The 22,552-nt window shown below is 40.4% G+C and overlaps 1 protein-coding gene and 1 long non-coding RNA gene across 21 annotated transcripts in view; one reads left to right on the top strand and one right to left on the bottom strand.

Moving 5' to 3' along the window:
• Positions 1-707: 707 nt before the first annotated feature.
• Positions 708-4,901, top strand: LOC129207620 (uncharacterized). Its single transcript, XR_008577486.1, has 2 exons — positions 708-3,293; positions 4,381-4,901. It is a non-coding gene; the product is annotated as an uncharacterized LOC129207620 (long non-coding RNA).
• The window catches only part of PTPN5 (protein tyrosine phosphatase non-receptor type 5), a 91,056-nt gene continuing 71,824 nt past the window's right edge, over positions 3,321-22,552 (bottom strand). For 18 of the 20 annotated variants that reach the window (XM_054828809.1, XM_054828821.1, XM_054828813.1 and 15 more), the window contains 4 exons: positions 20,970-21,080; positions 15,749-15,909; positions 11,764-11,877; positions 3,321-8,001 (listed from right to left, as the gene is read on the bottom strand). In XM_054828809.1, coding sequence (XP_054684784.1) covers positions 7,908-8,001; positions 11,764-11,877; positions 15,749-15,909; positions 20,970-21,080 — 480 coding nt within the window. In that variant the 3' untranslated portion in view covers positions 3,321-7,907. The remainder of the gene's footprint in view (positions 8,002-11,763; positions 11,878-15,748; positions 15,910-20,969; positions 21,081-22,552) is intronic. The other 2 variants (XM_054828823.1, XM_054828822.1) reach the window with 1 other exon arrangement.

Here is a 22,552-nt window from a genome sequence, read left to right on the forward strand (position 1 = left end):
CTTGCAGACCAATGGTCATTGGTGTTGGTGACAGCAATGATTTGGGCTGGTTAGGAAGAGACGAGATGTTACTCTATAATCCCAGACACCCTAGGAAAGAGTGTATTTTGCACTCAGTCATTATGGGGCAAATCCACCCCAATTGTACCAAGTGCTGAAATGAGAAGGCATATAGCATGCTGCTTTACGCACCTGCTCCACTGCACAACTCTCTGCATACCTTCAGATTTATCTGGATTTTCAAATTCTACAAAGCTCACAGTAATATGGTTTAAAAGCCAACCCATCATTTTAACAGTTCCTCCTTTCATCTTACTTATATTTCTTTTGCCTGATCAAAATATTCATCCTTGGCCACAGATTTTCTAACATGAAAATGTTACAGGTTAAGATCCAGTAGCTTGTGCCAGCTAAGGAACAGAAACGGCTGGTAAGAAACGAATTTTTTCTAAACTGCTGGGCTATTACCTTTTGTTATCCTTCAGTCAGGAGAGAAAGCACTCTGTTAGAAAAATTGCCCTTAACAGTAAGCGATGAGCTTTTGGAAACCTTGTCAGATTACAAGATTTCCTGTTTCTTGATGAGACTGGAACCGACTTCCAGAGCCTAAAAGGTTCCACTTGAAGGATGTGACATTGTCTGTTACTGCCCATCACCATGCCTGAACTTGCCCATACCGTGACTGTGGGCAAGAAAAAAAACAAAGCGATAATGCAGACAACCCTCTATGCTTAGGAACATAGATACACCATGAATCAACCCACAGGTACTACGCAGAGAAATTAACTTCACCCATCACATATAATGTGGCTATCACACTGTAGTTACTATGGCTGCTATTAACAGAATCAGCACACATTTACAAGGCAAACCAGGTCTCAAGAAAGGACTTGTCAGTACCACTGAAGTACACACAATGAAGTCTTGGTGTAAGCGAATGGTAATTTTAGTTTCAGTTACAGAAGAGAGACTTTGACAAGTTTGACTAACTCTTTTGCAGGTAACTGAGCCTTCCCTACACCATACTTTCTGCAGTGCTTTTACTTCTAGTTTTAAGTGTCTCAAGGAGTTATACTACATAGTAGTACTTCACAAGGTTCTTTTCTTGGAAAGCGAAGGAAAGGAAAAGCAAAGCAGATGTGAGACTAATGCTATCGATCTCACGCAGCCAACTGCCACCCTGCCTGCCCACAGATATAGAATACAAAGTATGAGGATATTCTTGAGAATATATGTTTACGTACATTTTACTTTTTCAGCTGCTAAGGTCCTAGTCATTCCTACTAAGAGACAGGAGCTTTCAGGCCGTGACTGACCCTTCTGTGTCCCACAGCTCACATGAAGTCCTGCAGATAGTTGCAGTCCTAGGAAGATGCCTGGGTCCCTTTACACTGGACAAATAAGGCTTTGCATAGTTCAAAATTTAAATACATACTGGCCTCTTGTGGGCTGTGTTGTTACATCCTTTACACTGGCTTCACCAGTTTCGCATTCTTGTGGTAACAGGACAATAAAACTTCAAGTATGAGGCTAAAAGGAGTAAACCTTCTGTAGACCAAAAGGATACCTTTTTATTTAAAAATAAACATTAACTCCTCAATCCCAGGTTTTCTTACAATTGACTGTTACACCACTTCAAAACTTTTATCAAAGGCAGACTATTAAACAGTTTACCAGTCTTGTTTTTCAGGTTAAAACCAAAATATGTGGGTCCAGGTTTCAAACAGTTGAACATTCAACAAATCCTGCTTTGGTGTTTAAGTCAGTCCCCAGTGCTCCTTTCACACCTCAGCACAGGCAGCAGTTTCTGCCATTTCCAAGGACAGCCAGTTCATTCAGTTATTCAAGCAGGGACTAGGCTTTTTAGAAAATCAGTTCATAGTGTTAGATTACAGACGGCATTCTTTAATCAATTCTCTCCTTAATAAGTGTGAGATTCTCTCACCCTTCTTCATATGGAGAAGGACTTCATTCCTAACAAGCAAGGTACTTCTCAAGAAGAGAATGAATTACAGATCTCAGCCTGTGCATTTAGCTCTCTTTTACTTTACTTAGCAGCAGCAGTGCTGAAATAGAGCAGGTACAAGCAGCCTTTTTATATGTATACGGGTCTACCCATTCTGAAGGACACAAACTACATAGCTGGCTTGCAACAACGGCCGAACCAGTGGCAATAAATTGCTTCTCTTAACTGACCGCATTTGATTTCTGTTTGGAACAGACTGCTGTTATCTATTCCATATTTATGTTAAATTCAAATGAAAAGGGAGTCTAGCGCAGGAGGCACCTGGGATATCCTTTGCAAAACACAGGAACATAGAAAACCAAAGGACGTAAAAATCTAGAGGCTGACAGGAATAATTCTAGGGGTAAACTCTAGGAAAAGCAATGGCAAAAACCCCAGGGAATATACCAGTTTTCATAATTATTTTAGATGATTCTAAAAAAGAAAGGAGAAGGTAAAAAAATTAACAAAAATCAAGAAAAAGATGTGCAGAGGCTGAAACATTGTCAACTTTTGCAGTGAGCAAAAAATACCATATACAGACAGCAAAAATAAACACATGCCTGTAGTTCACAGGCTAAAGAGGGATTCCAGCACAACAGGAGGCTTTGTACTCCCTTCTCTAGAAATTAGTGTTGTTATTAACATAGATGTATTTATCAAATCAGAAGTGTGTGGAAATGAGATCGGTCATGGTGTAAAGTTGGTAAGGTATGACTTATTGCTCGCCTAATAAATCTATCAAGGAACCAACCTTCACTTACCACTTCAATAGTCTAATTCAGAAACTTAGATACAGAAAAACCTGGTATCTAGGCTGGAAGTCACATTTTCCCCAACAAAAACAAACCACTGCCAACCCAATCCAATTCCTCCCACCTATCCAAACTGACTCAAAAACCAAGCAGTCCCTTTCCATGTTCATTTCACAGTGCTTGTGAGTCCTCCGTCATACTTCTGTTCTTACACCAGCTACCGTGGCACACTGAGTAGGCACATGTGTATGCACACACATGCACACACACTGCTGTGGGTAAAAACCAATGCATATGAATGAGAAGATCTTTCAGTTTGGATCATTAAGCCTGGCTGCACTGCTGGACATAGGCCTCAGAAAGGGGAGGAGTGACTCTGAATGATCTCTTAATTACCCTGATCATTGTTATAGCTAAGTGTTTGCTTTCCATATTCCTCACAACAGCCTAAAGACCAAGATGACGACAGTGGATTTAGTAAAACCAATCAATCACATCCGGTTTTCCTTCTTTTGAGACAAAAGGAGTCAAAGGTAATTTAAAGAGGAGATTTCTGTTGCTCTGTTGTGCCTTATCAGTTTTGACTTAATTCCTGACAGTCTTCCTTGTGTCCACTTCAGAGGCAAACAAGCTAAGCAGGCTAAGGAGAAAGAGCAAAAGGATCTATGCAGGGAGGGGAAAACCCCCTGATCCCTGGAGGGAAGTGTTGCCTTTGCCTTTTCAGAGGAAAGCAGACACCTTGCAGCTGCTAATGGGATTCGAGCAGTTAAGGTCTGACATAATAAGAAAACTTTGACTCAGGCAAACGCTACCATTTCCCAAAGGAGAAATGCCTTTAGTAAGATGCACTGTACTGCAGAGTGCTCTGTCCCCAAAATTCTGAGATGTACTGAGATCGAAAAGTAGGCAGAAGAGGCTGAGCCCTCTGAAGAGTGTCTGGTAAGACGTGTTCTCTCTAAGGGAAGAGATGATCCCTGGAAAACACTGGCTATCAACATATTGGATTAAAACTAGTGCAATACAGTGACTTATTTAACTCTATTTTAAGCCTAAGAAGCAACAGGCAGATAAGAGATGAAGCAGCAATACGGAACCCCTGAGTGCCCGAGTCCTTTGCCAGACTGTTTAAGCTTTATCTTCTTAAATACTCTGAGCCATATTGCCAGCTCTGGTGCCAACATGGCTTTTAATTCTGAGTAAATAATTTAGCCCTTCTCTGCATTCATCTTTTCTATCAACTGAATAAACTTGACACTGTTGCCCTGCTGGGGATTACATGCTGCACAAGCTTGGGCAGGTCTTCTGCACCAAAGATAATCATACCCCCTTCTGTGACTTTCACATCGTGCCATGAGAATGTGGCACCTGTTGTATTTGGGTGCTGGAGCCTGATCTGTATCAGTACTCAGAGGACAGTGGACTCTTCTCTTTCCTTGCATGTAATAGAAAGAATTCACGTCTTTGTGAATATGTGAAATTTGCTTTTAAACATTAGAAATCAATGCTTGTGTTGCATAGAGTACGCAGTTCTTTGACTGCCTGTCCTTTACGCACAAAGCTGCAAATGCTGCTTTCTTTCACGCATTTCTTCTGTGCTTTTGGAGTCTTTTTTTCTTGCAGGACTCCTGAGCTGCCCTACGTTATCCTAAGTTGATAGTCACTCTCGCAGACATCAGTAAATATACATCTACGTACCTGGCAGAAGAAAGAAGGTTATCTCCAATGTATCTCAGAAAAAGTGTTTTAACAAATTGTAAATTTACCATTTCCCTTTGTTTAAAATGGTTTCCAGGGAAAGAACACATCAAAAATAATGTGACACTCTACCATACATGACTTCTAGGTAGCTGACATTTCAGAATAATTTGACCAAGTCATCTTTATCTTAATCCTTCAGAGAGTCAGACATGTGCTTTACCTGGGGACAGCTCTTGCTCTCAAGTGCAACCTTAGTTTCTGTTTTTACACAACCCTGTGTATCTGCTGATCTCAGAGTACCTAACAAAAGGACAGAACATGTCATTAGCGTGTTACCATGACAGAAACATAAACAGGATAACACTGCTTAAGTGTGATGGTCAATGACCAAATGACCAGCGAACAAGTGAGGCACTGAGCTAGGCTCTGCCCTGTTCATGAAATATGAAAAAGCTTACAAAACAGAAGACATCACAGTTGGTGAGGATAAAATCATCTCAAGTTTGTTATATGCTAACCTACCTGGAGAGAGGAATTCAGTCCTCTGCAAAACGACTGTGTTGTAGGCATTAATGCTGTAGTCTCTGGTACAAAGAGGCCTGGGCAGTGAGCTGCATAGAGTGGATAAAGTGTGCTAGGAATTTTCTTTTAATAGAGAAAGAGTGCTCAGTAAAAAGAGAAGTCTAGTAAGACACATAGCTTAGCTTAGTTCCTATTGTCAGCTCAGTTTCAAACCTACTGATTACAGAAGCCGCAGCCCCGCTCATCTCAAGTGCTTCTGCATGGCCAGAGCTCCTTTCTGCTAATCCTAAGCACTTCTTAAGACTATCTCTGCCATCAGAAGAGATCAGAACAGCTGATATAAGGTCCTTCAGACCTCAAATTCTATTTAAAAAAAAAGAGACAAATATGTTAATTACAGTAAGGCCAAAGAGTAAATAGGAGGATTAGGTCCAAATCTGTTAGACAAAATAACGCTTCAAGAGGTATTTGAATATTTTGATCCTGAGCAAGTAGCATGCTCTTGCCTGGTGTGAGAGGGCAGCAGTGCAGCCCTCATAACCAGACTGTGCAACTAGGCTGACATTTACTTTGTACTAGTGAATTAATGCAAAGCAGCCTGATTTTATCAGTGACCACTCTCTCAGGACATTCCACATATGAAGAATGGGAGTGGACAGCAGGATAGATTTCCTTCTTCAGTATAAATTGTTCACTTCTACTCAAGTCAGTGAAGCACTCCCAAGTAATACCTGCTGAGGATCTACTCAAAAGTCAGTATCTTAGAGCCCTTTACACCTTGTTTGCCACAAATCAATTCTCCTCTAGAAAGTCTCCTTGTACTGGAGTCAACTTCTACATTGAACTTTGCTCCTATATGCATACTCCTATCAATCATGAACAAATATTCTTTAGCAGATGCACAGGAAGCTGATGACAGAACAAGTAATTTTATTCACTGAGTCAGTTTTGACACTAAAGGGCACTGAACAGCTGAAAACATCATTTATAGGGAGTTCCACTTACAATGTTATTCAGAACATCAGTGGTGCTTTTGTTACTTCTAAGGAGTGCTTAGATGGAATAGTATTACCGCTTTGAAAAAATCAGTAGCAATGGGGAGAATACAGCTAGCAAGGTTTACATAAAACTAACAGTCATGTTATGCTCAAAAGCTTAAGTTTATTGCTCTATTTAATGACTACCACCAGTAGTTTTAAAAAGAATGCCAGTTCTTCCTGCTAGCTTCTCACTGAAGTAAATATTTTAAATACAGCAATAAAATCAAGTGGTTTAAAGATAACACATTTTGCCACATGTTCATGCAAACCCTGCCGACAGGATTTTTACAGGTTCATGGATACAGAATAAACACAAAGGATGTGTACTGAAATATTGGGAAACTTTCCCCACAGTGATGAAGTTGTAGGCTTAATGTTCCAGGCTCTACACCCTGCACCTACTGACGTCAATGGCAAAACCTCAGTGGGAGCAGGATCAGCCCTTATTGTTCTGAGAGCTGCTTTACCTTCTCCTGATTAGGAAGTGCAGTAAATTCTCAGAATCTCCTGCACTAATACAAGCAGTGGGTTTTGGTTATTGTTACAAATCAAGAGAAGCAAAAATATTTTTAGTAGATCATTACAGCTTCTATTCACAAAACACTCATCGTTCACGTTAAGGGTCCTGTTTACCTCGATTTTTCTCTGCTCGATAAAGCACTTAAACATGTGCTTACCTCGAAGCATTGAACACAATTAAACACAGTCTTCACAGCCTGACTGAGGTCTAAAAAGAAAAGCATGGGCAGCAGTCTATATTATTGAAAAGGAAACACTGCTGCCCGGACTAGTGATTAGAACAGGCTAATTATTGTCTAAATTTGGTTTGAGGGCAAATTTATTAAAAAGCAGCCAACAAGTTCAGACTGTTTTTTTTTTTTTAAGCTGCCTATAGGATTTGTGCTAATTTTAATGAGCACTGGGGACCCTCAAAGCTTTGAAACAAGTCTAAATTTATAGAATACAAGTGATTTTATTATTACATTTTTAATAAAGATTAATTCCACTCACAAAATTCCTCACCTGATTTTAAACCTCAAATTTCAGGGAAAATTGTATTCAGATTGTGGTCTGACTACGTAAAAAGAGACACTATTTGCAAAAATCAAATCTGGTTGCAGACTGAAATGCCAAAATATTGACAAAGAAAAGGTAAAGCGTGAAGAACTTATGTTCAGATTAACTTCTACTGTTCACATCAGATTCACCCAGCTCTCATGATACTGGGGTACATTGCTGGTAAGAATTGGAGGTAAGAATTTGACTCACATCATCAAAATATTTTTTCCCCTTAGTTCTGATAACACTGGTGGTGAACTGCTTTAGAAAAAATAAACAAGCAAACATGATGTGTGAAACATCATTTGAATGTGAATCTACTTGAATCGTTCAACGCAGAGGCTCAGAAGGTTTACGATATACACAGTATTCGGTAGTTGTATATGTAAAAACAATCAGAAAGAGGCAAAAAGTTACTTTCAAGCTTAGTCAACATACGGCACATTTCAGCATGACAATTCAAAAAGTTTCACACTGTATTTGGATATATTAGCGATGATCTTTTAAAAATAGCAAACTGAAGACAGTGGATTTTTTTCTGATTTTTTTCTTGCTTTTGTAACAAATGAAGCTATTATTCTTATTTACAGTATAAATAAGCCTTTTTGGTGAAGATTATGTCCTGTCACATATGTTTAAGACAAGGCATACCTCAGCTCTTAAATGTCAATGCAAACAAGAGCATAAAAGCAATATCAAAGTAAAATAATATATCTTTCTTTCCAGCTAAGACAGCCAGGTTACCATGTATCTCTTATCAGATCTGAAATACGTCTGAATGCAGTCAAAAGTTCTCTTGGTTTTAGGCTTTAGGAATATCATGAACACTTATTCTTCTGCTGCTCTAGAAAGCTGTTTTCCATACAAGCTCATGACATGATGGACAAATTGATACTGTTCACAAGTCTGGATCATTCCTCCCCTGAAAAGGAAAGAAAAAAAAAAAAAAAAAGGAGGGAAACAGCAGCCTTATTACATACAAATATATGAGAAAATGGCGCAGCTAACATGAGCTAACATGAAGCTTGTGTTACACACAAAAGGTCTATTCCAAAGCTTCCTGAAATGAGTGAAAAGTGCCCACCGATTGCAAACAGCTCGCAGTCTGACCTTGAGCTCTGTTTTGAAAGTCTCTGCTAACCAAGGGACAGAAGGTAGTCAGAACAGTAATGGGCTTTAGCTTCATTTTTCTTGGCAGAGGCCCTCATCACCATCACAAGGCAACACCATCGTCATTTATTCATATTACTGGAGCACCTATACTCTAAGCACCATTTTAAACACCATGAAAAGCAACCCTCTCCCCGATCTCTAGACAGATGGGAGCAGGGGGAATAAAGAGGGGAAGTAGCTTATCCAAGACTTCACAGCTGCACTAGAGACTGAATTCAGAACAACAGAAGGCCAGGCCAACCCAGACAACTGATGTAGAACACAACTTTCCCATTCTGGAATGAGGGTTCTTTCCTCATCCCACACTGTGCTGTTGGCAAGTTCAACAGGGAACCAGGGCATAGCCAGCAGGATTTTGGAACAGACAACGGGACTTGAACAAAAAACTCATGTTTGTAACTGAATTGACTGCCATGCACACCTTGATCAGTAAAAGGCTCTCAGACAGAAATCTGTTTTGGTTCAGCTTTTATTTCAGCTTTTGCTGTTCTCTTTAAAACTGCAAACCTGAAAGGAAATGCAAGTAGGAGCAGAAACAGTTTGCTTTTCCATGTATCATTAGCCTGTGTATTTCTGCAAGTAGCATATTAATGAACACATGAGTACTACAGCGGGAGACAGAAATGAACAAAAACAACAAGGATAAAATTGTCTATTTAAGCAGATTTTACTGACACTTAAAATTCTGCTAAGAGTACCTCATCAACAGTGATACAACCTCTTGATAATCCATTATGAAAATAATTAAAACACAGAAAGTGTATGCAGAATTGTGCCAGCACTGGTGCTGGTGCACAGATCCCAGGAATGCAGTGCCTGACGTAGGCTGAAAGGACAAGCGATGTTGAGGAATGTGGAAACCCATGGGTGGCAGAGCCAACCAGACTCTGTCAGTCTGGGGAAAAGCATATGTGGTGCATTTCCTCAGAAATGTTCACCAGAGAAAATGAATGAAAAGTTGCTTCCTCTGAGCCAAATGGATAGCAGACTGCTAGCACCCTCCTTGGGGGCTGCCCTCTTCTATGGGGTCCAGCTTAACAATTGTGGGTCGCACAGTAACCATAATAGTAAGGGGCAGATGAGGGGACAAGAGAACCTCCTTCTTCAGCCTCTTGCAGTTATTTTGCTAAGCAGCTGCTTGAAGTAACACTTACCAATGAGCAGGGAAGGGCAGGGACCCATGCTCCAACCTCTCATCAATAAGTAAAGGTGGGAAAGGCACACTGCATTTCTGAAGCAACTATTTCCTAGCTGAGCATCTCCTCCCTATCTGCTCTACTTAATACAAGCTCACAGCTGATCTGTTTCTGAGTCCTTCTGTGCTGCACACAGCATTGAAATATATTTATGTCAGTCCATGACACACAAGGAACATTAGTCATATCTGACAATTACTCCCCATGCAATTCCATTAACAGTGAGGTATCACCCTGAAGTTGTAGCAACAGAAGCACTAGGGTGGCCATTAAGTTTCAGGCCACAGGAAATTATTTTTCTTTTTATCTGGTTCCCTGCTATGTGGTGGCTTCCTTCCCTTCCCACACACATGCACACCATGACATGTGCTTGCTGTCCAGGCTTTGGCACAGAATAGAGAAATTACATTTTCACCTCTATTTGCCACAGAAACCTTTCAAATCTGAGTTGCATTGTGGGAAAGGACAGCAAATATCTCTCAGCACTGGGAGATGGATCACTTCCTCTCCTTAGTCACACTAGGTTATTTTAGGACCAACTGTTGGCCACTGGTGCAAAGCCCAGTGCACAGGATATTTCCAAGGGATCTGTAAGGGAATGAAGGGAAAGAAACATTTGTCCCCTTCACTCCCACAGCAACCTCAAAGGTGATTCTCAGGGCTAATGTCAACCCCTCTACTACTGTGAAGCAGTGAGGTGCATTCCTTTACCTGTATGCTCTGGCCTGCATCCAACCCTCTTTCCCTAAGTCCCTGGTGTCTCCTTCCCATCCACCCTATTTTCTCTAGTCAGTAACCACCAGACTGGAGGAGGAGACAGAGACGGTCTTCCTTCCTACAGCTGCTTAGACCCTGTCTCATCCTCCCACACTGCTTTTGAAGTCACATGGAGCTTTTGTGGGGGTTTAGTGACAATAAGAGTGGATGGCACCATGACTTCGAAGAGACTACAAGCCCCATTTTTCATTCTTGAAGAAACAATGCTCTTCTGTAGCAAGGATGGTGATTTGATTGCTTTCCATCTTGAGTATTTTCTCCCATGACATTTAAATGGCCTTTTCCTATCCCATCCCACTCCTGAGAGGTACATAGCAGCTACAGAGGTCCCTGCAGGCTTCCTTTTCCTTCATGTCATCCTTTAAGTGTGATCTCCCCTCTCCAGCCTCTGCAAATGACTGCCAGTTCCCATCTCCCTGCAAAGCTAGTATTTTTATTTTGCCTTCTGTATCAAGCACATTTGTAAGCAGGTATCTTCAACCTTCATTTGTGTGGCTATTTTCCTGTATAACATTAGTCACAGAGACAAGATATTTCAGATCCAGCCAGCTATTTCACTGGGCCATGGATAATCAACACTTGCTACTCATGTTCTGGTTTTCTTTTTCACAAGAAGCCTTTCCTTGTCTGGCCCGAAATCCATTGAAATAGCCAAACCTCCAAGCCCCTGCAGGTCCCTGTCTATCAGAGTCTCAGCAGGGCAGCATTTCATTTTCTGCCTCCCACTGAGCATAATTTCTCCTCTGAAATAAAGTTCAGCGTGGGGTTGAGGTTCTTTTTTTTTTTCCTCCTCGGAAAAATCTTTGGTATGTTTTTCGTGACATCTCTTCCCCCGACTACATTTATCATTATCATTAGAGAGAGCACTGAGACATGTTTTGATGGCACTTGAAACCAGTGGGAGAGGAAAAATAACATCTCTGGTGCAAAATTGAAGTCTGTTTACTTCATAATCAAACTCAAGGTGGTGTGTTAAAGAAATGCTTAACTGGAAACCATTGAATTTCTGGAGATTTTCTCAGCTCCTCTCACATGTCTGCAAACAGTCCAGACTGCGTGTACTCTCCCTCTCCTCACAAAGTCCCAACAGCCATGCCCTCCCAACAGTGCTCACAGCTCCAACTAGGCAAGACCAGTTTTCTTTACTCCTCTTGGGAGCAAAGTGCTGATCTGTGGCTCTGAACTAAAGTACAGCAGCCCCTTGAGCCTTTATTTCTGTAAGAACATGGGGCCAACTCCTCAGCTGGTAAAAGGTCATCCCTTGCTGCACTGAGCTGTTTGGCTGCCCAGCTGTGCAGATTTTGATGCCAGCTGTGAATCTAGCTCAGTTCTAAGGCTGTTCATTAAAGTTTACTGCTCATAAAATAGGCAAAGATTACAAGTTAGAACTGCTTAGAACAGGACAACTTCCTTCCAGGAACATTCTCTCTTGGCCTCCATTTGCCTTTTTTCCTCCCCTCTTCCCATTTGTTTCTCCTTAAGTAAAGGGAAAGTTTACCTTTTTTTTTTTCTTCTGGAAAGGAAACAGGCTTTCTTACCTGTCTAACCGTAACTGGCAGGCTGTTCGCAATATGTCAACTATGCCCTCGCTCTTCAGCTGTTTACAACAGACACTAGTTGCAATAAAGCAGCCAGTCCTCCCGATGCCTGCACTAAGGGAGGGAAAAACAAAGAGAAGCAGTGGAGATATTAGAATGGCTTTGGAACTTGTTAAATACGCGCTGTTAAACCAGCAAATCCCATTATCCCTTTCCTCCCTCCAACCTTTGCCAGGTGGGCGTTTGCAAATATAAAGCTGTAACTAGGAAAAGATATTAAATTCCATGGGACAACATAATTGTGAGTCACTCACAGCAAAAGGATGAACATTGCACATACAGTGCTAAAAATGGACTGTTGGGTACCATTTGACTTGTTAGGTGATTGAATCTGTCATTGAACCATTGAAAAAAAGCAGTGAACCAGTATTTCTTAGACTTGGTTTGAGGGCAGCCCTTGCTTTGAAGGCAACCTTTTCTTTGAGGTTCTTAACCTTAACAGCTTCTTTGAAAGCTATTTTCATTCACAAGTACAGTAAAAAAAACCCCAACAAACCTCTTGCTTAAATGATTAGAGCTAATAGCAATACGGTAAGTGCGATGCCATTTGCTGATCAGATCTGTAATCTAGTAATTCTCTGAATTAGTGCAGGATACAACAAATTCACTATTAAAGAAATTTCTTTGTTTTCCCTGAACACCTTTGTATCTGATTCAGTTCTTCCTTAATGACCAGAATTGATTTTATTCTCAGAGGCACAGTGCTATCAAAGCTGTGAATTCTTCTTATCACCTAATAAAAAGCTCGAAGCAAAAGCTTACAAGCTCTTCTTATACATTAAATAATTAAGTGAGCATTCTCAGGAATAATTACTTGACACAACTGCATGAAATCCTCCTTCCATTTAAATTGCACTAAAGTCATAATACAAAAACACTGACAACAAGTGTACAAGCAACAATGGAGTTTGCAGTTAGCTGCTGCTCGCAAAGTCCTAAGACTGTCTCCTTGACTGTATAAGACAGGTTTTTCACTCTGCATTTATGTTCATTAGGGAAACAGCTACATTGGAATTGTTTTAACTTCTATTACAGAATGAACAAGGCAATTCAATGGAAGTTTGGGGGATGATCTTACTAAGAACTCATCTCAGTCTTCAAATAATTGTGATGGAGGTACCTACCCAAGTGAAAAATTTTGTCCCTCTCTGTACCTCAATGCCCTGCCTTCTGTTTTCTTTACTCTATCTAGTTTGTTCATCAATACTTCAGATATCTCAGGGTTTCAGAGGACTCTTTGCTGCATATTGATGTATATCAATGGGAAAAAAAAAAAAAAAGCCCTTTGCTTTCCAATTTATGCCATAACCAAATAGGTCACAGTACACAGCCCTTGTATACTGTTTCCCCATCCATAGACCTCAGAGTGTTTGGCAAATGGAGGGAACAACACCCATTTTTAGATAAAGCAAACAGCACTGAGACAACACTTGTCCTAGGACAAGCTGCAGGTCTCTCAGTGGTTGAGACAAAGTCACAATCTTTCCAAGACTGCCCAAGAGTGGTGCATTATCCACAGGATCTTAACAGGACTGCTAGCCTGCCTTTAACATGAAGCTACTTTTAAAAATAGGGCCACAAAAATGATCAGAGGGCTGGAACACCTCTCCTATAAGGACAGGCTGAGACCATTAGGTTTGTTCAGCCTGGAGAAGAGAAGGCTCTAGGAAGACCTTGCTGCAGCCTTTCAATACTTAAAGGGGGCTTATAAGAAAGATGGGGACAGACATTTTAGTAGGGCCTGTAGCAATAGGATAGAGGGTAATGGTTGTGAACTGAAAGAGGGTAGACTCAGACTAGACAGGAAGAAATGTTTTACAATGAGAGTGGTGAAACACTAGAACAGGTTTCCCAGAGAGGTTGTAGATGCCCCATCTCTGGAAATGTTCAAGGTCAAGTTGGTCAGAGCTCTGAGCAACCTGCTCTAGTTGAAGATGTCCCTGCTCATTGCAGGGGGGTTGGACTAGATGATCTTTAAAGGTCCCTTCCAACCTAAACCATTCTATGATTCTAATAGCTCCATGATTAGGTTTCTATCTACTTTTTCTTAAAGGTGCATTATTTTACATCATTCAAGGTCAAAGCCGCAGTGATTATGTTCTACTGAGGATTTCCCACAAAGGCTAAAGGAGCTACATCACTCAGCTTAACACAGGCTTGGCTAACAGCTTTGCTGCATATACCACTCTCAAATAGAGACAATGTATTAAATTCCATCTTCAAATAACATGACTGCAACTAAGAATAATCTGAAAGGGTTCTGGTCCACAGTTGTCACATAAAATACTTCATAATCCGATCACCATATCTCTTTAATAGTTATTTCAAATAAAAATGCTGCATTTCCCCCCAAATTATTACCGTGTTATGGGGAAGACACCGTACAAGAGGACAAAACAAGTACACAAAGCAAGAATGACATGGTGACCAGAATCTTTCCCTGCAGCAAATACCATAATACTTCAAGGACCTCTTAGAGAGTCACAGATTTCCAAGGGCAAAGGGGACCTTCTTACAAACCATTTGTTATTTGTTCATATTCAGAGATGAAGTCTCTCCAGTTTGTCAAAATCTGTTTTGAAATACAGGCAGTAAAACTGGACATGTGGCATTATATGAACATTTTACTAGATATTACTCCATACTAGCTTTTAGGTAGATCTTTGATGACACTGGGCTACCAACCATTCATGCCAAGAGTCTCATTAAAAACATTCCCATTGTGTGATAATACCCCATGTACTACGGTTTCTGGATAGCAATCATCCGTCACTTCCTAGAAGACATTATGCAAAACTAGGTAGAATTCCTTCTAAAAATCCCAAAGATTAATTTGGCAAAATGTATTTTATTGAAATTATAGAAGATTACCATAGCAAGATTGCTGCATCACTTATCAGGCTTTCCGCTATTTACCTGGAATAATTGTTTTGAAATCTGGCTTGTAGTTTTCAAGTAATCATATTTAACCTTTCTAAACACTGGTGAAACAAGACTTGCTTTTAGACCTCTGGAACTTCTCCAATTTTCCAAGAACTAGAACTCAGCTATACTAAACTTTAACATTTTAGAGCCTGTGGACCAATTTCTTTAAACACTCATGGGTGAAAATCATTCAGTATAGCTGATTTAATTATGGTTAGTAGTTGTTGCTTAACACATTCCCTAGTTAGCAGTGCAAAAGAATGTACTTCTTCATGTCTATAAGTGATAAGTACATCATCCTACTTCTTTCTGAAGACAGAAGTATCTATCTTCATCTATTTTTTATGCTCTGTGAATGATAATTACAGTTTTCTCATCAGGCTTCAAACCACCATAAAGATTTTGCTTCTTCCATATCAGAAGTTTCCATCTTTGCCAGGGGCTTTTCATGGATATTTCAGTTTTACTGTCAATTGCATACATTTCATGTCTGTTGATTAGCACTTGCTGCAATCACCTTTGCCACCGTTTCATTTGTTTTATGTATTGCACTTAAATTATTGTCTTTGGCCTAATGAGGATTTTTTTCACAATCAAAGAAGGAATCTACAAAACAAGAGGTTTTGAGGCTTAAAGTTGAATGCTCTCATTTTTCTGCTTGCACGTGTACTCCTGCTCCATTTCACTCACAGTATGTTAATCTTTGGTAATCTGGCCCTTTTAAGATCATTAAAGGCATATATTACTGGTAAGGCAAAATTAAACTGTTCTTACTTGTAACTGAGCCACCACCAGCTTCTGTGTTCAGATCAGTCTGTATCTGAATGCAACACTTGGTAATAGAAAATTATTATTATTAATTTTTAGAAGTTCCAAGCGTATTTAAGAAGTAGTTGGGCAAGATGTCCTCCATGTCCAACTGATGGCCAATATGACAGTATCTGTACTTTGCCACTGTATGCGAAGTAGCCCTTAGAAGTCTGATACAACATTTATTTACCTGCAGTGAACAATCACTGGGGCGTTCTTCTCTTCTGCACTCTGCATCGCCTCTTCCACTTCCAATACTAGCTGTAACAGAGGGGGAGCTTGATCTGGTGTCTTCTGGTCTGGCCAAGATATGTACCAGTAATGTTTCAGGTTTCTGACTTCTTCTCCTTTCTGCAATCCAGTTAAGACAAACACCACAAAGTTTTAAAAGAATTTCTGGTTGTAAATTGATATTTAAACCTGGCCTTCCCTTTAAGAATGAGTAAATCAATGCTAAATGGAACAGGAGATCCAAATGGCAAGCAACACAACACAGAAATCTGGATTTCAAATATCATGTCTGCACTTCAGTAAATTGCCTTAGAAAAAAGATAATCCCCCCCCTCCCCAAAGTATGCTGCTCTTTTAGTGCCAAGAGCTGTGTGCAAAACACTCCAGGCAGTCTGTTCCCTCTTGACAGATTCATTCAGCAAAGCCAGAGCTGTACTTGTGACATAATTACTTTCATAATATATTTGACAGACAGAAAGCCAGAAGCCATATCTCGGTCTCTGATAGCTAGATAGATAGATGAGGGAGAGAGATGGGAGCTTATTTTTCTGTCTCTTCTGACAGACAGACTCATATCAGTTTCCTGTCAATTCTACTCTTCTCTTAGACACGGTGAGAAATTCAGAGACAGTATGGAAGGTAGGAATTGTATCTAGCTGCAGTCCAGGGCTTTTTGAGAGACACAAATTCCAATTCTCTCCATGTCTCAGCATGGCTATGAATATAGCAAATGTGCTGTTACCTTTTCAGAGTGCCAAGTAGCACTGCGTGCTTCTGATTTTGTGTGTTCAAAGTGACATCCTTCTGCCTCATTTCTAAAGGTGCCAAATAGTAACATGGAGCTCAGGGAACCAGCCTTACCCTTTCAGCCATTACATAAGCCATCTGGCACAGGGCTAAGCAAATGTCTTCAAAAGGTCCAGGAACAGAAATGTTAGCTTCCACAGCCTTCCCTTAAACACATGGCTGGCTGAGTTGAAGAGGGGAGGAAAAACAGAACAAATTTGTCTCTTTCTAAAGAAGCAGGCACAAAAATCTGGAAATAGTTTCTGTCTTCTATACTCCTAAGTCCCTATGACTGTCAGTCGCTGGATGTTAAAAGTGCTCTGTGGTCGGGCCACTTTACATCCTACTCTACAGTTGACAAAGGTTTTGCATAGCTTCACAGTGAACTAGACTGGGGAAGTGACCTAGTCAAATCTTTTTTTCTTGCTCATGTTGGATTATTTTTCAGATGGATCAATCAGTTTCCCCCTTTGGCTTACTACAATGTCACATAAACGCTTGTGTGGGCACATGGGAGATGGCACAAAGGTAGGAACAAGAGAGTTGGACAAAGAGAGGCTGGGCTTCATTTAGTTGCTGTTCCAGCTTATACTGGGTTTAAAGTGCTCACTGAAGCACAGCCATAGGAACCTTAAGGGTACATTTATCTCAGTTTAGGAAAAGAGAGTCTTACTATCATAGCACAGAGCCTGGCCTTTGGTTATTTACCCCAGTGAGAAGACATTCTGGTTAAAAGAGCATAACTAGTTGTCATGAATAGTACTTGAGCTCACTACAGTAAATCCAATCAAATTTCAACACTGCTCTGAAACATGAACATACACAGTTGCTTTTGAATGGGTGACTATGTGTGAGCCACGGAACTTATGAACACTGGATTCTTAAGTGGGTTGTGAAAAATTATAATAAAATTGTTGTCAATAATACTGAGAGAAAAGTAAAAGATAAAAGTCATCTGAAGAAAAACATGAATCACTACATAAAGTCACTCATTTGACAGAAACATAAAACAGCCGAAGTTCTAATGATGAACTCTACATGTCTTTAGTTTTGTCTACACTGTTACCAGTTTTACACCTCTGCTTAGAAAGCCCTGACTTCTGTGGTTCTGTACACTTTGACAAAAAATTTTCTCTATTGGTGCCTCCTTGAGACTGAGAAGACTTGGGAACACCTAGGAGGAAGCAAGATTTAATTGACGGTTTGAAGTCTACCATCATGTACACTGTAGCTGAGACTGAGATCATGAATCAGTGGCTAGACACTGGCAGGCTCCTTTGAGAAAGGAAAACAAGCTTTGCCCTATTGCCTGACCATTTTCTAAATTCCTAAAGCCTGCCAAATCTAGTCCCCTATTGAGAGAACTATGACAGTCTACCCTGTAACACATGAAGTAATCATATATTGCTGCTGGTGGTATCATATTTCTGACCACTCCTGTTTAAGGGAAAACAGGAGTCCATTCATGGCTTATCTAGTTTTCACTACCAAGTCATTTAGCATACACGTTATTTGGAGCTGCTACTCCACTATTGCTATTAAATGACAAACGTACAGCTCAAGGTACTTGTAAGATGGGCGTATGGCTTATTACACTTGAATTGTTGTATATAAGCTCTTCAGAACTGCTTCTTTGGTTTGTGCAACATGTTTTAAAATAAGGTTTTTTTTTTTGGATGCAATATTGCATATTGATATTAAAAGCCCCTCCCTTGCAATTCCCATCTGCAAATGGAACTATTACCTTCCTGAGAAGAATCTGAATGATCCCTCTCCAGGGAAAGAATCAAATTTCCTTCCAGAAATATAGAGGGAAAGTGGTTTTTTTTTCTTGGGAGCGGGGAAGAACATTTCAGCCTAAATCTCTAAACTTAATGTTAAGCTGGAAAAAAAATAATAATTGCAATATTCACTAATATTAAAATGCCGTATTTAACAATTTAAAACAGTTATGAAAAACTTTTCTGGCAGACAGTGTAGTTTTTTATTGAGGAAATTTTGTTTTGTCACCGTAACTAAAAAGCGACTGGTTCTGTTAGATATCAGCATTCCAGCAAAATTAATCTGTGTATTATCCTTGTTGCTGCACTGTAGTGTTTTGCATAAATTGTATTTAAGACCTCTGCAAGCCTGCAACATACTTGTAAAAATTCTTTATTTCCCACTTGTCAGGGAGTGTGATTTTATCCTTGCTGCCTCTGCCAAAAGCATGAGTGACAGACTTTCCACACTCTCAATCCAGACATGCTGGCTTTCTGCCTATTAGCATATGGCTGAAGAGACTTGAAACTGGTTAGATAAAAGGAGACTTTTTTTCAGCTTGGAAGTAAACTGGGGCATTATACTGAGGTCAGAGGTAGATCTGGTAGATGAAAGATGTATAAAGTTTATGTAAATAGACTGTTCTTATTAAAACAGAGAGCTTGAGATTCTAGAACCTAGCAATGAAAACTGTTGTGAAATAGAACTCTGGTACTTTAGACTAAGTAGGATCTAAGTACTTAAAAAATTAAACCCGTGTTTAAACTCTCCATCCACAAGATGATAGAATAGTGTATATTGCCATCCAGAGGGACCTTGACAGGCTGGAGAGGTGGGCCTGTGTGAACCGCATGAAGTTCAACAAGGCCAAGTGCAAGGTCCTGCATGCGGGTCGGCACAATCCCAAGCACAGCTATAGGCTGGGCGAGGAATGGATTGAAAGCAGCCCTGAGGAGAAGGACTTGGGGGTATTGATTGATGAGAAGTTCAACATGAGCTGGCAGTGTGCACTTGCAGCCCAGAAAGCCAACCGTGTCCTGGGCTCCATCAAAAGAGGTGTGACCAGCAGGTGAAGGGAGGTGATCCTGCCCCTCTACTCCGCTCTTGTGAGACCCCACCTGGAGTACTGCGTCCAGCTCTGGGGGCCCCAGTACAGGAGAGACATGGAGCTGTTGGAGCGAGTCCAGAGGAGGGCCACGAAGCTGATCAGAGGGCTGGAGCACCTCTCCTATGAGGACAGGCTGAGAGAGTTGGGATTGTTCAGCCTGGAGAAAAGAAGGCTCTGGGGAGATCTAATTGGGGCTTACCAGTACCTGAAGGGGGGGCCTACAGGAAAGCTGGTGAGGGACTGTTTATGAGGGAGTGTAGTGACAGGACAAGGGGTAATGGGTTCAAGCTGAAGGAGGGTTGATTTAGATGAGATGTTAAAAAGAAATTCTTTACTGTGAGAGTGGTGAGGCACTGGAACAGGTTGCCCAGAGAGGTTGTGGATGCTCCATCCCTGGAAGTGTTTAAGACCAGGCTGGATGAGGCTTTGGGCAACATGGTCTAGTGGAGGGTGTCCCTGCTTGCAGCAGGGGGGTTGGAACTAGATGATCTTTAAGGTCCCTTCCAACCCAAACCATTCTATGATATGATTATAGTTACTGGTATGTAAAATTACATATACAGTTAGTTGGAAGGAAACTAATGCTTAGAAATGTAAGCATGAAGAATGCTGTGGTGAAAGTGTTTTTAAAGGTCATCAACTTTTTTAGTGTCTTGGAGTGGAATGATCTCTTAAAGCATCTTCAAAGGGAAGTCAACCAAATTGCTCAAATAAATTAGCATGGTACTTATTAAAAGGGGTTCAGCTATGGTGAACAGAAGTGGTGATACCACACCACTGACAAGTGCCAAGCAGACCAGTAGGCCCAGTGCTGAGAGAAACTGAAAACACGTAAGCAAAATTAAAAAGCCTTTTCCTCAGTTCTCAACTCCTCCACTTCTTGTTAGTAGCCCAAGTCATCTTAGGTATAAACAGCTGGTGGGTATCCAGCAGCCTGACAGCATCCCAGTAACGATCATAAAAAGACAACAAGTACAACCTAAATATTTCTTAGAGGTCTCTCCATACCACAAAATATGTAAGATGCCACGCAGGTGAAAGTTCCCTGTTAGTAATCAGTAATCCTTTGCCTAAGTCCATGGCCTAAAGAATAAAGCCTTTGAATTCTACAGAACATCATCACAGAGTGTTTTGGGTTATTCCACAAGTGCTGTCTGACTTGCAAAGGCTGGTAAGAAGCTATCGAGAGCTAGTATGTCAGTCTAAATGACCAGTCAGCACAGAAGACATAGGCACAGAATGAGTCACTGGTTTCTTCCATTGAGTAAACACCATACTACACAACAACTGGCCTGCTAGCTTTCAGATTGTACATACACAGTCTGAATCTCCGACTGCTTGTTTTACTGCAGTTTTTGTATGTTGGTGAACTGGGCAAAGCATAATGTCTTCAGTAAGGAAAAGTGGTATTTGTACAGCAATACACACCATGCAGAAGATTTCTACACAACTCTCCATGAACATCTCCATTTAAGGGCTTAGACAGCTAAATTACTTACAGTAAAAGTACATTAGAATTATTTACCTTTAGGGTGATGAGCCTTAAACGGTAATCGTCTGCTTGTATGACTCGGTTAACTGTGATTTCTATTCCTTCATAGGTGACCTGATCCTCTGGCCAATATTCTGTGCATTTCTGTGTGTAATATAAAATAAATCTATTTAAGCAGATATCAAGGAAGGCTGATTTTCACTCCTCTGAAATGGATATAGCATGTACATAGATGAATATGAATGAACCTTGTTTCTATAATAAGTACAAGTTTTCACTTTCCAAACAGGGACCACATTTTAGGTGATTTTTGCTGCATTCATAATAGCCTGATTGCATGATTAAAAATGCACAAATCAAGTAATGACAAACCAATGCTTTTAAATACACACATCCTTATTTATCTTTATGCAACTGATGTGCATTCTGAGGGTTCATTAGAAAGGCCAGTGGACATGTGCCTGGGTTTTTAGATTAGTAGTAATAATAATAATAATGATTAGCATAATATACGCTAGTTACCAATATTTCTATGGTGTGTATACACTGACTGATATGGAAACACAAAATATATCTTTTTTATTTTTTATATTCAGACAGCATTGACCCTTTGTAAGATGATCGCTTGCATAGGTTTTTGTACAAAAGAACATGGCTGGGGATGTTTTGGGAATTAGATTATGTACCAAAATCCATTTTAAATTGACACTATAAGTCTTTCAAAGCTAAGAAACTAAAAGGAAGCAATAGCTGTGACAGCTGTTAGACTACTACATTTGATTTTGCCAAAAAAGAGTCAGATATGCAGCCAGCACAACCTGACAATTAGGGAAGAAGAAACTATGGTCCATTTAGCAAATCTACGTTGTGGTACTGATACACGAGACATCAGTAGGTGAGAATTTGCAAGCACTCCTATCCTGGAAAGAGACCCGAGAAAGACTGGGTTTGGGTTTGTGGTTTCTCTTTAACCAATATGCAAAGGAAGAGACAAGCACTTCAACATAGTATGTGAACTAGTTCCTGGACAAGGAATGACATCAACAAGGCAGGGTTTGGGCAACCTGTTCTAGTGGAGGGTGTCCCTGCCCATGGCAAGGGGGTTGGAACTAGATGATCTTTGAGGTTCCTTCCAACCCAAACCATTCTATGATTCTGAGAAAAAGGCTCTCTTACGATAACAGAAGAAGAAATCTCATTACCACAAGAGAATAAGAATCTGGAATCGGACAAACCCAGTTAAAGATGGTGCTTGTAAGATTCCTCTTTCACATAGCTATACACAGTCTTGAAGGAAGCAAGTTAAATTGCTTTGCTCTCCCCCATCAAAAATAATTTCACTTCAGGAGAAAGACTAACAACAGAAAAGTATCTTGCAAAGTTACTGAGTCAAAATTTTTGTGTGGGAGAATCAGTGTTGTTCCATCTGCATAGTGCATCAGTTAATAACCCACTGGGAATGTGGCCCACTGTGTCTCTGTAAAATTATTTACGCAGATTGTGGGTTTTTTTCCTCTCCTCTTAAACTGCAGAACCCATTGTAAAAATTGTCAAGAGCGCTAGCAGCTATCAATAGCACAGACGTTGCTCTGCTTAAAGGAGTGGAGTAAGATTGC

This window comes from Grus americana, chromosome 5, assembly GCF_028858705.1.
Source record: "Grus americana isolate bGruAme1 chromosome 5, bGruAme1.mat, whole genome shotgun sequence".
In the NCBI taxonomy this organism is placed as follows: domain Eukaryota; kingdom Metazoa; phylum Chordata; class Aves; order Gruiformes; family Gruidae; genus Grus; species Grus americana.